General features: G+C 42.7%; 1 protein-coding gene across 2 annotated transcripts in view; it reads right to left on the minus strand.

Annotated features, from left to right (window-relative positions):
* PTPRU (protein tyrosine phosphatase receptor type U) overlaps positions 1–17,179 on the minus strand; it is a 558,855-nt gene that overhangs the window by 352,970 nt on the left and 188,706 nt on the right. For both annotated transcript variants that reach the window (XM_070764504.1, XM_070764505.1), the window contains exon 2: positions 11,962–12,090. In XM_070764504.1, the coding sequence (XP_070620605.1) occupies positions 11,962–12,090 (129 nt within the window). The remainder of the gene's footprint in view (positions 1–11,961; positions 12,091–17,179) is intronic.

Consider the following 17,179-nt stretch of genomic DNA (forward strand, 5'->3'; position numbering starts at 1 on the left):
ATAAGAACATCCTAATCCAATTAATTTTAAAACTAATTATAATAATATTAAAAGTCAATCATTACTATTCACACAACAGACAGACATACATTCGTCAGCCGTGGGGCTAAGGCAGTGAAGGGCTCCTATGGGAACAGTCAGGAACGCAGTTCCGGTAGCAAAATTTGGAGCTCCACCCAGAGCACCCAATTTGCACTGAAAGATGTTGAAACAAAATGCATAAGCCACGCCCACAGTGTGGTAGTAAAAATTCTGGTAGCCCATCACTGGGCTACGGTCTAATGGCCCCAAGCCTGACGACATAGATGAGTCTTGAGACTCTTGCAGAAGGCAAGAGGAGGGTGGGGGCAGTAAGAATCTCTGGGAGGAGTTAATTCCAGAGGGCTGGAGCCCCCACAGAGAAGGCTCTTCCCTTAGGCCCCATAAAGCGACATTGTCTAGTTGTTGGGATCTGGAGAAGACTGACCCACCAAGCGACATTGTCTAGTTGATGGGAGCTAACCAGTCGCTGGGACTTATGAGGCAGGAGGTGATCCTGTAAGTAATCTGGAGTTGTTCAACTCCTGCTCATTCCAAGGAACTAAACCTCGCTTCAGTTCTGTTTATAGCAGAGCTGTCAAACTTGATTTCATTGAGGGCTGCATCAGGATTGTAGTTGACCTCAGGGGGCTTGGTCAGCGTGCCCAACTGAACATTGCTCATGTCGGGGTGCCTCTGGTGGCCTGGGTGGGACTGGTAGGATCCATTGTCTCCTTGCCCAGGTAGCTCATATGTGGGAGGACAAAGTATGTGGGTCGAGCTGAGATGCTGTGGGCCTGTCCTCCACTGTTTCCAGGGTGGCTCCAAAGGCAGTGAAGCGCTGCAAAAAAATTTACTACCACACTGTGGGTGTGGCTGTTTTGTGGGTGTGGCTTGTCAGCCATGTGACCCGGTGAGAGTGGCTTGACAATCATGTGACTGGGGGTGGCTTAAAGGTCATGTGACTGGCTTAAAGGTGGCCAACCTGACATCACTCACGTCAAGGGTTAAGGTTAGGGTGCCTGGCCTCTCCTCGCCTCAAAGAGATACAGTTTCCCTATTTACTATTACTGAACATCCAAAGTATACTATTTAATTCTATGTCTATATGAACTTATGTGTACATCCATATTACACACAGGCACACAAAATACACACACACACTCACAAACAGCTCTTCTAAAATTATACACATTCAACCTCATTTACTGCAATAGGAAAAACATACGCAGAGCCCAAAAGGGGAAAAAAGAAAAAAAATCAAAAATTTTCTACCGGTTCTGCGTACCTGACCGTACCCATAGGAGACCATCACTGTCCATGGGCCAAATCTAACCATCTCCCAGGCCAGGTCTTGAGTTTGACCAGGCCCTGGTTTATAGCTAAGCTGGTAAATTTAGTGACACTCTGAGAAATGTGACTCTTCAAAATTCCAAGGGGCCATTTGCACAGCAGCTGCTAGACAAGTATATATAGATTAGTACTTTGTTATCTACCAACTTTTGACCTTCCCAAATGCACTGATGCAAATCTTGGCTTAAAATTAGTTCTGTGAGAAGGTGTTGCTTCAGTTGTGGAAACTCCTTGGCTCCAATCACTGGGGCATCTGATTGAGGCAACACTTCATTGCAAAAAGAGAGATAGTCTGCTTCCAATTAAAAGCATCACAGCAGGTGGTTTTACTTTGATACAGTTTGCTTCTGCACACATGCGCCTCTTCCAGACCTCATGAAAAGTCAGCAGAGCACCCTATAGGCATTCTTCATCACTATTCCAAGCTACTAAAAATACACATTCTCATTCGGTAGTGTTTTCTTTTCAAGACCAAATATGCTTAGAAATGCATATTTAGAGAGCCAAGATCTTTGAAACCTGTCATTTAATAGCATAAAATGATGGTGAAATGTGTGCATAGGGGGGGAGGAATCAATAATCTGTCCAGAGAAATGGCCTGCTCTTATAATTTATAAAAAACAGGGATCACAAAATTCCTGCTAGAGATTCATTTTTTTGTTGTTGTAAACATACATGTAGAGGGTGTATGACAATAAAGACAATTGATAATGCTAAGGTGTTGTCAAAATTATTGGCATCAACTATATAATCGTTAATTTAGACACAAAGAGGGGATTTTCAAGGACTTCCTTGTACGCCTTTCTTACACATTGCGTAGGTTTTCTGCTTTGCATCAGTACATACACCAATTAATCTTCAATGCTGCAGACATAAACCTTCTTTTTCCTTTTTTATTTTAAGAACCACAGATTTTTAAAACTTATCAAAACATGCATTTTCTAAGGATTTTTTTTTAATTGCACCATCATCTGAAAATTAGAAGTACCAGCCAAATCGGCACAGTCTAGAAATAGACTACTTTGTCAGTCCAAGGTAACTCTGTTAGCTAAACTTTTTCAAAGCTTTTTGACATATTACTACTGGCTACCAATTCATTTGCAACTTCTGTTTAGACGTTTACTATACTACAGTTTGTCTCAAAATGGCTTTGGACCAGGACAGCAGAAGATCCTCTTCTATGAATCTACAAGGATTTGAATTTTTTCCACCCCACATATTTAAGGAAAAGATGCAGATATGTTTTAAACATATGATATTGCTCTAGAATTCATCCAATAAATATTATAAGATCACCTACTGAAATCTGATTTAACAGTCCTGCCAAAAGTTCCACACTAAAGCTATTCTGTTATTATGAATTGTTTTTATTGATCATGGTGTTGTACTAAGAAATTCTTGCCCTGATTATTATATTGTTTTGTTGTTATATTGGTTTACACTGTACATTATTTTGATTTACCTGTACGGTGCTTAATTATTTAAAAAAAACAATGAAACTACTGCTGCTGCTACTATTACTCCTACTCATTGGAAAAGCTTGGAAATTTGGCATGTAATCGGCCAGATGTTTAGATTGGATTTTGGTATTTTTGTCCACTTATTGAGTCCTTTCTAAGATCCTGGGATCGGCAGATGTTGTCTGGTAGTGTTAAATATATAATTAGCAGGATGTAAGTGTTCCTACTAAAACTGCCTTTTGCAATTGACTTACTGTGATTTTTCAATACCAATGGATTATTGTTATTGTTATTGATCGTACAATCAGCCAGATGTTAAGTGTGAGTTTGGCATTTTTGTGTACCTGCTGAGTCCTTGCCAAGGACCTGGCAAATCTGTATGTTTGACGGTGTTACAGATATCATCGCAAGATACTCTGTTCAGGGTAACCCGCTCCCTTCTTAACCAGGGGGGAGTTGGGGAACCCTTGCAGAGTAGTGCCGAGGATTTTAACACGTTTTTCGCTGATAAAATTGCTCGGATTCGAGCGGACCTCGACTCCAATTGTAAAACAGAGTCAACTGACAACGAGTCAGTCGAGGTGACTGGGGCTAAACGTCTTTGTCCATCTGTCTGGGAGAGGTTTGTCTTGGTGACACCTAAGGAAGTGGACAAGGCCATTGGAGCTGTGTGTTCCGCCACCTGTCTACTGGATCCGTGTCCCTGTTGGTTGGTTTCGGCCAGTCGAGAGGTGACGCGGAGCTGGGTCCGGGAGATTGTCAACGCCTCCTTGGGGAGTGGGTCCTTTCCGGCTCCTTATAAGGAGGCACTTTGCGCTCCCTCCTCAAGAAGCCTTCCCTGGACCCAGCCATACTCAATAACTACCGTCCAGTCTCCAACCTTCCCTTTATGGGGAAGGTTGTTGAGAAGGTGGTGGCACTTCAGCTCCAGCGGTCCTTGGAAGAAGCCGATTATCTAGGTCCTCAGCAGTCTGGATTCAGGCCCGGCTACAGCACGGAAACTGCTTTTGTCGCATTGATGGATGATCTCTGGCGGGCCCAGGACAGGGGCTTGTCCTCTGTCCTGGTGCTTCTTGACCTCTCAGCGGCTTTCGATACTATCGACCATGGTATCCTTCTGCACCGACTAGAGGGGTTGGGAGTGGGAGGCACTGTTCTTCAGTGGTTCTCCTCATACCTCTCTGGTCGGTCGCAGTCGGTGTTAGTAGGGGATCAGAGGTCGACCTCTAGGTCTCTCCCTTGTGGGGTGCCTCAGGGGTCGGTCCTCTCCCCCCTGCTATTTAATATCTACATGAAACCGCTAGGTGAGATCATCCAAGGGCATGGGGTGAGGTATCATCAATACGCCGATGATACCCAGTTATACATCTCCACCCCATGTCCAGCCAACGAAGCAGTGGAAGTGATGGGCCGGTGCCTGGAGGATGTTAGGGCCTGGATGAGTGTCAACAAGCTCAAACTCAACCCAGACAAGACGGAGTGGCTGTGGATCTTACCTCCCAAGGACAACTCCATCTGTCCATCCATTACCCTGGGGGGAGAATCACTGGCCCCTCAGAGAAGGTTCACAACTTGGGCGTCCTCCTCGATCCACAGCTGACATTAGAGAAACATCTTTCAGCTGTGGCGAAGGGGACGTTTGCCCAGGTTCGCCTTGTGCACCAGTTGCGACCCTACTTGGACCGGGAGTCACTGCTCACAGTCACTCATGCCCTCATCACCTTGAGGCTTGACTACTGTAACGCTCTCTACATGGGGCTACCTTTGAAAAATGTTCGGAAACTTCAGATCGTGCAGAATGCAGCTGCGAGAGCAATCATGGGCTTTCCCAAATATGCCCATGTTACACCAACACTCCGCAGTCTGCATTGGTTGCCGATCAGTTTCCGGTCACAATTCAAAGTGTTGGTTATGACCTATAAAGCCCTTCATGGCACCGGACCAGATTACCTCAGGGACCACCTTCTGCTGCATGAATCCCAGCGACCAGTTAGGTCCCACAGAGTGGATCTTCTCCGGGTCCCGTCAACTAAGCAATGTCGCCTGGCGGGACCCAGGGGAAGAGCCTTCTCTGTGGCGGCCCCAGCCCTCTGGAACCAACTCCCCCCAGAGATTAGAACAGCCCCCACCCTCCTTGCCTTTCGTAAACAACTTAAAACCCACCTCTGCCACCAGGCATGGGGGAATTGAGATCCTCTTTCCCCCTAGGCCTTTACAATTCTATGCATGGTATGTATGTATGTATGTATGTATGTATGTATGTATGTATGTATGTATGTATGTATGTTTGGTTTTTATATTAATTGATTTTTAATCATCAATACCAAATTACTATTGTACACTGTTTTATTGTCGCTGTTAGCCGCCCCGAGTCTCTGGAGAGGGGCGGCATACAAATCCAATAAATAAATAAATAAAATAAATAAGATGGAAGCTGTTCCAAGCAAAACCACCTTCTGCAATTGACTGATGGCAAATTTGGCAATGTTAATGGTGTTCAAGTGGTCCCAGTTGTTTTGGGATTGCACCCAAGGTGCCTACTACTATTGGTACTTCCCTTGCTTGCCTTTGCCACAGTCATTCTATCTCTATTTGTAAGTCTTTGTATTTTGTTATCTTCTCCAATTCTTTCTCTTTTATTCCACTGTCTGCAGGCACTGCCACATTCACTATTCAGACCTTTTTTGTCTTTTCTAACAACAATTGTTAAGTCTCAGGTGTTATGTGGCAGATGGTATTATTATTATTATTATTATTATTATTATTATTATTATTATTATTATCATCATCATCATCATCATCATCTTTTATTTATTAAACATGAAACTCAGTCAACTGGACATTTAAAAATGTATCACAAATATCATTGATTGCTGCTAATGATTGATATGGATTGCTGCCAGAATCGTAGATATCTTATTGGATACAGGTAAGTAGTATATATTCTATTCTATTCTATTCTATTCTATTATATTATATTATATTATATTATATTCCAGTGGATTAATTTAGCAACTCAGTCACGTCTAGCTTTGTGATCAGTTTGTGCAATTTTGCTGCAATTTGCGCAAACTACTACTACTAATTATTATTGTTGTTGTTGTTATTATTATTGTTGCTGTTGTTGTTGTTGTTATTATTATTATTGAAAGCAGATAGAGGGGGAGGGAGGGGGGAGAGAGGGATGCTTTTAGGGAGATTTTTAAAGATAGATGCATGGATGTACCTATTTTGAAGAAATCAAAATTGTTTTTCCCCCCCAGCAGGAAAGCACACCATGGGAGCCAAAGGCTATATGCATCCTGTAGACCTTGAGTCACCAATTATTTGAGTCAGATGAACAAATAATCAAACTCAATATTAGCAACTCCCCAACTTCCTAACGGAGAAGACTACAAAGGTTATTCTTCAGTCACAGCTCCACCAAGGTGGAAGAATGTATTCTTGTATAGAAAGAAACTAATTGCAAGCTGGGGAGAATAATTGCCTAGTGGGATGGAAATAAAAAGTTTGCAAAGGCCAAAGGCCAGTGGCCATTAAATCCTTTCCAGAGTGTCTTGACTTTTTAAAATATAATCCACAGGAAATTACCTATATTGTCATTCTTAGATATGTGACCTTAAGTGTTTGGCTACCTTAAATGCATGTATTGTTGGAACAAGCTGAGCTTACCAAGCAGTCTGCATTGTGTTGCGTGTGCCAGCCAAGTCCTCATCAGTATTCCTCCTCGGCTGCCTCTATCTTTACATCATTTGCAGAACTTTTATTCAGCAGCAAATTGCTCCAGATGCTTGTCAAAAAGTATACGGGCGTATCAGACTCATGCAAAAAGATTTGTTTCTTCTTTAAGGAAAGATATAACGCATCTCACAAAGAATTCAGGAGGCAATTCATCACTCTCCTAATTTAAAAGCATGAGGGTGCCTGGGTGGTCTCCTATTGCCCTTCCAGTATTGGGGGATTCTTCTCGGGGATGCTGGGAGTTGTAGTTCAGCAATTTATGAGGGAAGCAGGTTTCACTTCACTGCTATAGGAGGAGGGTACAAATGATATGACTACCCCAATATCAGAATTGGATTTTTTTTAAAAAATTATTCAGTCGAGTATGATTATTCTACTAGAGTGGCAAGAATAAAAAGGCATATAGTCAGTAGTGGGCTCAGCCGGTATGGTCAGGTGCACAGTCCCAATTGAAAAAATGGAGCTGCAGGCAGGCGGGCACGCATGTCGGTGTAAGATTTGGCTTCTGCGCATGGCCAGGGAGCCAAATCTTGCACAAGGATGCTCGTGCATGTGAGATTTCACCGAATTTTGGCATTTTTTTTTCCTTCCGTACATTTGCAGCCCTTCACTGATTGTTAGGTGTGTAGGGCCTGGTCTTTGGGTGTATTATTATTATTATTATTATTAGTAGTAGTAGTAGTAGTAGTAGTAGTAGTAATATTTATTAATATTATTATAATATTATATTAATAATAATAATAATAATAATAATAATAATAATAATATTTCTATGCCGCCCCTCTCCAAAGACTTTTGTTGTATGGATATACTGTGTATATATGTACAATGACAATAAAATATTTAGCATTCAGTATTAATGCAACTTTCCAATGTGTAAATCAGGATAGAATGGCTTCTGCAACAAAGACAGGACTAAAATATCTCGGTTAATGTTATGTGTGAACGCAGCAACAACTGTGCTTGGTTTTTCAGGGCCTTTCACAGTAAAGCACTACCATGAGGTAGTCACATATCCCAGTCTGAATTACCAATTGCATTTGGCAACAATCCCGTATAAATGCATTGCAGCAGTCTAAATAGTCAGTTATTACGGCATGGCTAACGAGCAAAACTAAAGCCAGGCCATCAGCTGGCTTACAATTTTTCTCACTTTATAAGCTGTGAAAGTCCTTGCCAACTTCAACCGTAAATACAACTCAGGTCTCTCAATTCTGCCTTTCATTACACTTACTCCAAGGCAACAATCTAAAGTGTTCCTTGCTACTTTCACAGCCTAAGTGAACATCCCAAAATGCTCCATTCCACATAACAGTGTTAACCCTCCTTCCTGCAGACTACCAAACAAAATCAAAGTTTCTGGCAAACCATTAGGTTGCAAGCATTATTCATTATATTTTCTAGAGCAGGGGTCCCCAAACTTGGCAACTTTAAGACTTGTGAATTTCACCTCCCAGAATTCTCCAGCCAGCTATGAAGACCTCTGTCTAGAGAATGCTATAGCCCTTCGGAAAGGAGGGGGAGGCAGAAACCCAGATCACATAGAATTAATTCCAGATCTTATCTCCTTATACTTTTCCTAGACATTTTTGTTTGTACCAGAATTGCCAGCTTTGGGGTTTTTAAACGCTTTCGGGAAGAACGCAGAGCCTGCCCAAAGAGGATGCCCTGCATTTTCTTTCAACAACTTTTGGCGTAAATTGGGTGCTCTGGGGAGGGGAGCTCCATTTTCACTACCCCACTGTGTTTCTCCCCACCCTCGCCCCAGTCCGGGCAACAGGCCCCCCTCCTCTTCCCCCTCGGAGTTTGCCTTAACGCTGACCCTGACTCCCACGACTCCTCTTCACATCTGATTCGGCTGCTGGAGGAGCCGGTAGCCAACAGGACACAATGGCTTGCAACTAACTTCTTCTTGGATGTATTTTGACTTTCCAACCTAGCATAGCCTTGCATCTTCAATTATTTCTTCACAAAATATAGATCATGCTTGACCTAGGAGCATGCTTAGTTTCTGAACCCAGCAAAATCAGCCATGTTTTTCTGGTGCATATACTGTGTCAGCTGCTTCAATCAGAATTTAAGAAAAATAAAACTCAGAGTCCATTTTAGCTTCAAAAGTGGATTTATCATAAATCAGAACTAAAAGCAATGAAAGTAAAGCAAAGACTAAGGAAAAAGGCATGATACATGCGCATGTCAAAATCCCACTTGACACCCCACCCCCCCTTTGGAGATTAGCGAATCCCTAATGTCCACAAGCATCAGGTGGCCGCAACTTCAAAACCACTTCATACTGATGGAATGCAGCTTCTAACGGTCTCCTCCTGGTCACCTGTTTTCCAGGAAACCGTAGCAGAGAGCAACTAGCCCCCTGCCTCCCCTCCCCTGTTTTTTTCCTCTCAGTCTCAGCCCTTCCCTCTCTGGTTGCTCACCAAAGTTTTCCTGTCTCTTCAACTTGTATGAATGAAGAGTCTTTGAGGGGTCTGTCTTTCTTTACAGCAGAACCGAAGTGAAACCTAAATCTATCTATCCCTCTCAGTAAAACTAACACAGGCTTTCCCTGTCTAGCTTGTATCTTTTACAAAGGGGCTGGACACCAAGGTGCTGCCTTTTATAGAGGCAGGTCAGGTGTTCTTGTGAACCAATGCAAACCATGCATACTGCTGGCCAATGGGCAGATGGCCAATCCCAGCCTTTCATTTACCTTGATGTCCGGAGACAGCATGGCTTCAGATAAGAAGAAGGCTGTCCATTGGTCCTTGGCTTTGCCACGCCAGCCAAACTAAACCCAAACTTCGGGTCCGGGATACCAAATACCGTAAAATTCAGTACGGACCCAAATAGTGCGAGTTCGGTTCGCCCATCACTACTCCTGCACTCTTCCCCCCCTCCAATGACCAACCCCCCCCCATTTCTCATAGCAACCGAAGCGTAGTAGGAATGTAGAACCATAGAGAGGTTGACATCCTGTTTCACTTTTCCCACAAAAAGACTAATATTGCGGGCCAAATAAGGACAGTAACCAGGGGTGGATGGGGGGGGGGACACAGTGGGGTAGCGAAAATGGAGCTCCACCCCAGAGCATCCAATTTGCACTGAAGGATGTTGAAAGAAAATGCAGGGCGTGCTGCATAAGCCATGGCCAGAGTGTGGTAGTAAACGTTTTGGTAGCCCTTCATTGACAGTAACCATTCCTTTTTCTTTTTTTTTAATGTTAGACAAAAGAAATAGGAAATAATCACTGCAGCCAACCCTGGTCATAAATAGACAATATAAATAAAAACTCAGACATATTTCAAAAAAAAGAAATGTCCTCAGCTGTCAATGAAACTCAAAGAAAAGATACCTTCCAACAGAGAATTGCACATTTCAAGGAAATGCCATTAAGACCACGACCAAGTGTGCCTTTGGGAAGAGCAATGCATGCAAAACAGGCAGAGCTGCTGACCCGTGATGCATTCTTACTGTCAGCCTTACAAAGTACACCATCAGGAAACATGACCAGATGAGTTAATTCTACTTTATCGTAAGAGAATCTTGCCAGTCTGAAAGTGCTTCTCCCTTCTCTTCCCCCATATTGCAGAAATACAGTGGTACCTCTACCTAAGAACGCCTCTACTTACGGACTTTTCTAGATATAAACCAGGTGTTCAAGATTTTTTTGCCTCTTCTCAAGAACCATTTTCCACTTACAAACTTGAGCCTCCGAAACTGTAACCGGAAAAGGCATGGAGAAGCCTCCATGGGGCCTCTCTAGGAATCTCCTGGGAGGAGACAGGGCTGGAAAAGGCAGGGAGAAGCCTCTATGGGGCCTCTCTAGGAATCTCCTGACAGGAACTAGGACTGGAAAAGGTGGGGAGAAGCCTCTATGGGGCCTCCCTAGGAATCTCCTAGGAGGAAACATTGCGTCCACCCTCCCTGTGGTTTCCCTGATCGCACACATAATTTGCTTTTACATTGATTCCTATGGGAAAAATTGCTTCTTCTTACAAACTTTTCTACTTAAAAACCTGGTCACAGAACAAATTAAGTTCATAAGTAGAGGTACCACTGTATTAAAAAGGATCATTTCTGAGCATCTTGTCCCTTCCTCATTCCTGCTCAGGGGAAGGCTGCCTTTTATCTGACTGTCCCTTGGCCGTGTCTTGTTGCCTTGTCTCCAAAGTAATCCTCCAGTGCAGGCGGGGGTTCCTCATCGCCGCCGCTATCGGTGTGGTTGCATGTGCAGCTCCATGCCCTTGATGCATATGCACCTGCATCCAAGCAAGATTTGGCTTCTGCACATGCACAGGAAGCCAAATCTCACACGAGGATGCTCACACAAATGAGATTTTGCCGATTTTCGAGGGGGTTTTTTTGCTTAGTGGAAGGAAAAAAACACCAAAAATAGCCAAGATCCCTGGCGATTGGTAAACAATCCCGGGGCAATAGCAATAGCATTTTACACTTTTATACCGCTTCATAGTGCTTTTGCAGTCCTCTCTAAGCGGTTTACAGAATCAGCATATTGCCCCCAACAATCTGGGTCCTCATTTTACCCACCTTGGAAGGATGGAAGGCTGAGTCAACCTTGAGTCGGTGGTGAGATTTGAACTGCTGAACTACAACTAGCAGTTAGCTGAAGTAGCCTGCAATGCTGCACTCTAACCACTGGGCCACCCCGGCTCTTTTGGTTGGCTGAAATAAATGCGCGCGCACATGCATCGAGGACACAGAGCTGCATGCACAGCTCCTTTTTCCCTACCGGAACACCATCCCTCACCGTCCCCCCCAGGAACCCAATACTGCTCCAGTGGTGGGTTACCGCTGGTTCGGACCAGCTCTTTAGAACCGGTAGCAAAAATTTGCTGCCACTCGCCAAATCAGCAGCAATGACCGGCGGTCCACACTCCCCAACTGGTCCTCTGTGTAGAGTGCCAAAAATCCCTCTGCGCATGCGCAAAGTTTTCTGCGCATGTGCAGAGAGTCATTTCCTGAAAGTGACACACGCACATGCAAAATGTGCACTTCCGTCGCAATGCAAACCAGTAGGGAAGGTAAATAGAACTCACCCCTGGATTGTCCCCACATGGCAACAGCAATAGCACTTAGATTTATATACTTTCTGAACTGTTTTCAGTGCCAGCATGCTGCCCCCAACAATCTGGGTCCTCATTTTACCGACCTTAGAAAGATGAAGGCTGAGTCAACTTTCAGCCCCATCTGGATCAAACACCAGGCCATGGGCAGAGTTAGCCTGCAGTACCGCATTTTAACACCAGGGCTCCTATTACACCATCAGACTTCCTGTTCCTGACACAGCATGATTAAGATCCCTTTGTAACACATTGTTACTCAGTGTCTCCTTCATTATCGGTGTATACTGTCCTAAATTAAGACACATACTTACCGTGAGGAAGGTCAGAGGTCAGATGGGGCAGAAGGTAGCTCCGGATCAGCTCCCACTCAAAGTCATCTTCAATACCTTGGCTGTATTCACACTGATTTAGGTCCCCGTCTTCTTCAAATGTGCAGCCAGCTATGAAAGAAATTCAGATACATGTCAAGATAAAGAACAGCATCTTAGCCCTGAGAAGTATACAGAAAATGCATACTAACAGAATATAGAAAAATAACAAAGCACCAAAGGTGGTTTCCTACCAGTTCGGACCAGTTTTATAGAACTGGTAGTAACTTGGCGGCCTGCATCGCTAGAACCGGAAGAAACCCAGGCCTGCCACGCCCCCGAGCCGGTTCTTTTGGCGGCCCCATAGGCACTGCCATCTTGTTTTTTGCTTCTGCACATGCACAGAAACTTCTTCTTAAGTAATGCTCATGTGCGTGCCCGCAGCATGTGCAAAGCACGTCTCTGAGTAAACTGGCAGCAAAACAAACTGGAACCCACCCCTACAAAGTATATATACACTACAGATATTTCTGCATCTGAAATTTCTTCTTCCTTCTTTCAAAGAACCATTGCATTTAAGGAAGAGAATTGTAGATTTCAATCATTTAAAAACCCAAAACAAAATCAGAGCATTCCCCAAAGATTCTCAAAGAGTCCACCTACAATCTCCAAGGTTCAAATGGGAAGTTGCAAAGTTTCAAAACATGTAAAGAATTTCACTAAATATTGGGAGACTTCCCCGATGGAATTAACTTTATCAACAGAATAAGATGTTCCTAAGATGCTTATGAATTGATAATCATCTTTGAGGCTATTTTAATAATGGGTTTCCGGCATTTGAAAGAAATTTAGCAGGTGTCAATATCTGAGGCACATAAACTCTTTTATTTCAATGTAAGGTATTCTAGAATACCTCTGGTGGATCTCATTGCCTTCTAGAAGTTTTCTGAATTTTCCTACTATCTATTGGATGAGCCATAAATGGTGGGGAAGGCTTCTTGTTGGATCACATACAATGTGATACTAGATTGCTTCTTCTTACTTTTATTATTTAGATTATTATTACTTAGAACCTGATTAATACTTTCTTATTAACTAGGTGCTTCCAGCGTAGAGCCAATCATCCGACAATGTTATGAGATTGGTAAAACTGCACCAAGGGCTTTTGAAAGCTGTGCATGCCACCTCTGGCACAAATACCATAGGTTAGCCAACACGGATATATTTTTGCAACCTTCCCAGCCAGTTTCCAATAAGCAAAGGCAATGTGAGAATACGGATTCACTTAATAACCATGACTATAAAATCAAGTACAATTCCCTGAACCACCATCCTTGCTTAGCAATGGACGCTATGGTCCTAAATCAAGGACTACTCGTCATGTCAAAAGATCAAAAGCACAGGCCATTTTGTAGATGTCTACCAGGACATCAAAGTGGGTCCAAAATTAGGACCAGAATGAACAGGGGACTGCCCAACTTCTTTGGATCTTGCATAGGTGTGATTTTATCCAAGCAAGACAGAACAAGGAATGAACAGCGGCAGCCAAAAACATCAATGCCTCCCCTCTGAAATGTATGCAAGACCGATGACAAATAGCAGCAAGTATCCCGGTTTCAAGCCTTGCCATTTCAAAGCTGGGACTGATTTAAAAGAAATAATCTCATCCAATTTTTTTTTAAACGCAACATAAAACAGCAGGTGGGGGTTGCAAAACGCAGGCAAATTGAGGCGTCCTATCGAGAATGATGAAAGGGAGAGAGCAGATCATGAGCGAAGCACACCACACCCCAAAAAAGAGTAGAAAGGTATGAAAATTCCATAAACTCCAGGAAGGCTTCAAAAATTCTGTCGCTCCTGCAGTTTTCCTCATAGATCATCAATCACCAGTGGAAATAATAGCCTCTCATGGTCTCTTATAGTCTTTAATAGAAGATGACCACTGATGGCACTGGGGAGTTTGAAAGAAAAACTCACCTTTAGTAGCAAGCTAGCAAAGATTCCACGAAATGAAATGGAGGAATATTCTAATCCAGATATTGGGAGCAAATTTTTAAAATGTTCACAGCAATTGTTTCAGAAGGAACGCAAAACCAACATTCAACCATTTCAGGGTTGAGTAACCCTGAATAAAATAAAATAAAAAACCCAACTCCAAAAGTTCCTGCGGTTTTCACCAGATTAAAAAGGGAAATTTCCCCCTTCCCCCAAGTGGAAGTGCTGGGCAGTGGAATCTCTGCAGCAAACAATGTTTGAAATTTGTCTCTGTGTTGTGTGGACTCTATCGCAGCTTTGCTTATCTATTTCAGTTTGTTATTTGCAGACAACTCCTGGGCATTCTGCCAAACTTCATGAGCTATTCTATGATTTAAGACTTTCTGAACTTATGACAACTACTAATGACAACTAATTAACCAGTTTGTGTGTGTGTGTGACCTCTACTAAGACAGTTATTGGTAGTCGGTTATTGATTACAAATAAGTTCAAACAAACCGTATGTTTTGCTACATTCTTAGCTGGGGCAGAACTCTCTAGCCCAGGGGGTATCAAACTCAAGGACCACCAGCCAGATCCAGCCCATGGGGTGCTTAGATTTGACCTTTGGGGCCACCCTAGAAACAGTGAAGGACTGGCCTGTGGCACCTGTGCTAGTGAAAACAGACTTCCAATCTCTGTTTTCAGCTGGGATGGCCTCCTGCAACCCTCTCTCTATGAAAACAGAGCTTGGGAGGCCCACCTGCAGCCCTCTCAAACTCCATTTTCACTAGCTGAGGGTTGCAGGAGGATGTCCCAGCTGAAAAAGGAGGTTGGGAGCTGGTTTACACAGGCACAGTACTCAAGCTATCACAGGTGGCTAGGACCCGAATGATGTCAATCTGGCCATGCCCACCCTGGCCAAGCCCATCCTGACCACCACCACCCCCATGAGGTCAAACACAACCCTGATGTGGCCCTTAATGAAATCAAGTTTGCCATCCCTGCTCTTAGCCTTTCTCTCTTGCTAGAAAAAAGATCCCTGAGGATGGGCTGTAGCATGCTTCCTGTTGACCGACCCAGATTGGATCCTGCAACATTATCTTGGGACACATTCTTAGTACATAATTAGTTGGGTTTGGCAATATATAAAATAAACCAACAATATATGCTTAGATGTATTAGAACCCTATTGCTTTAAGAGCTATTATTACAGATTGCCATAAGAGGGAGCCAGAAGCGTGATTCAATCTCTCGGCTATTCTCTGCTATTTCTGTTTTGTCTTTGAGACTAGGCTGTAGTAAGAACTGTGTGTTCAAATGATGGTTTATGTATTTGTAAGCTGGACAAGTAAACTTATAGCGTTGTATATGTATTGAGATGTATTGACTGATTTAACTGTGTATGACTAGGACTGTCCTTGACTAAGATATTTGCTTCGGAGAGGGGCGGCATACAAATCTAATAAATTATTATTATTATTATTATTATTATTATTATTATTATTATTAAAGTAAGTAATAATTTATACACTTAAAGTATCTGGATTGTATTACTGAATTATTACTCGTATCTCTGGGCTATCAGCTGGATATCTGCAAGACTCCACATTTCCTCTGTGTATGTGTATCTTTGACCATTCAGAGATAACTCTGCACACTCCTTAACACACATATATTTCCCTTTGTTCATCTTAAAGAGCCCTCCTCATCTGTGCTTCTGTCCAGAAAGGTAAAACTTCAAATATCTAGAATTTTTTCAGCAAGCATGGCATTCTGCTGAAAACCCTGAGCTTTTAAATCCACCCACCTGCAGAACAGAGGAAGTTGATTTAGAGAAAACAATGTAAACTGGAATAAGTACATTAAGATGTTTCTTTGTCCACAAATCCCTTTACCCTTTTTTTCTCTCTCCCTGCATTTTACGCCTATCAGAAGGATTTGAGGACAAAGCACTAAGTGTGAAATCCTATGTATGCCCCTGATTCTCCATAGTTATGACAGGAAAGTAGGAGTGAATAAATTGAGAAATGCAACTCAGTAAGACCTCCGAGTACACTCATGGGCCATACAGTCCTCGGAAATAAAGGGAGGGTTTCGGTTCTTCAGTTTATTCAGTCAGAAATCTCACTTTCTCTGGTTAGAGAAAAGTTCCCGGAGGATGGAATCCAGCACGAAAGCTTGGAAGACTAAACCTCTGGTCCTGGATTGGTTCTTGCAATATTATCCTGGAAATGTATACAGGTAGTCCTCGTGACCATTCAAGAATACAACAGCACTGAAAAAAGTGACTTATGACGGTTTTTCACACAACTGTTGCAGCATCCCTGTGTCATGTGATCAAAATTCAGATGTTTGTCAATTGACTCTTATTTATGGCAGTTGCGATCCCCTTTTTATGATCTTTCAACAAGCAAAGTATCAGGGTTCCGACAGATGCCCTAATTAATTAATAAGCCTCAAGCCAAGTGTCAAAAGAAATCCAGTTATTTATTAGGAGCAACATGTCGGCACATATCCAAGTGCAGTCAGCTCTGCCCCATGTAATTTATGTCCCAACTATGACCCTATTTTCCCACTCCTCCCAGGGTGTGTCATAAATCAAATCCTCCAACCAAGTACTTTCACAGGCTATAGAGAACACACCAATGTATTCACACCAAAGTCAATGGGGAAGCCAAATCCACTTAACAACCATGTTAGTAGCGTAACAACTGCAGTGATTCCTTTAACAACTCTGACAAGAAAAGTTGTAAAATGGGGCAAAACCCATTTAACTGTCTTGCTTAGCAACATAAATTTTGGGTTCAATTGTGGTTGTAAGCCAAGGTTTTTATTCGTGAAACAGAAATTTCCCTGCCATCCGGCTAAAGCAAACCCAAAACTCACTAAGTTTGCATGTAAACTCCTTAAAACCCACCTCTGTCGTCAGGCATGGGGGAATTGAGATATTCCTTCCCCCTAGGCCTATACAATTTATGCATGGCATGTTTGTGTGTACGTTTGGTTTTTAATAAGGGTTTTTAGTTATTTTAAATATTAGATTTGTTATATGTTGTTTTTTATTATTGTTGTTAGCCGCCCCGAGTTTACGGAGAGGGGGGCATACAAATCTAAAAAATAAATAAATAAATAAAATGTGAAAACAAAGAAAGTGTGAAAACCTTAGCACATACAGTAAATATTATTTATCAGGGTAGTTTAGGAAACTCAACAAATGTTTCCACGTACTGCTCTTATTCTGCTG

This window comes from Erythrolamprus reginae, chromosome 11, assembly GCF_031021105.1.
Source record: "Erythrolamprus reginae isolate rEryReg1 chromosome 11, rEryReg1.hap1, whole genome shotgun sequence".
NCBI classification, from domain to species: Eukaryota; Metazoa; Chordata; class Lepidosauria; order Squamata; family Dipsadidae; genus Erythrolamprus; species Erythrolamprus reginae.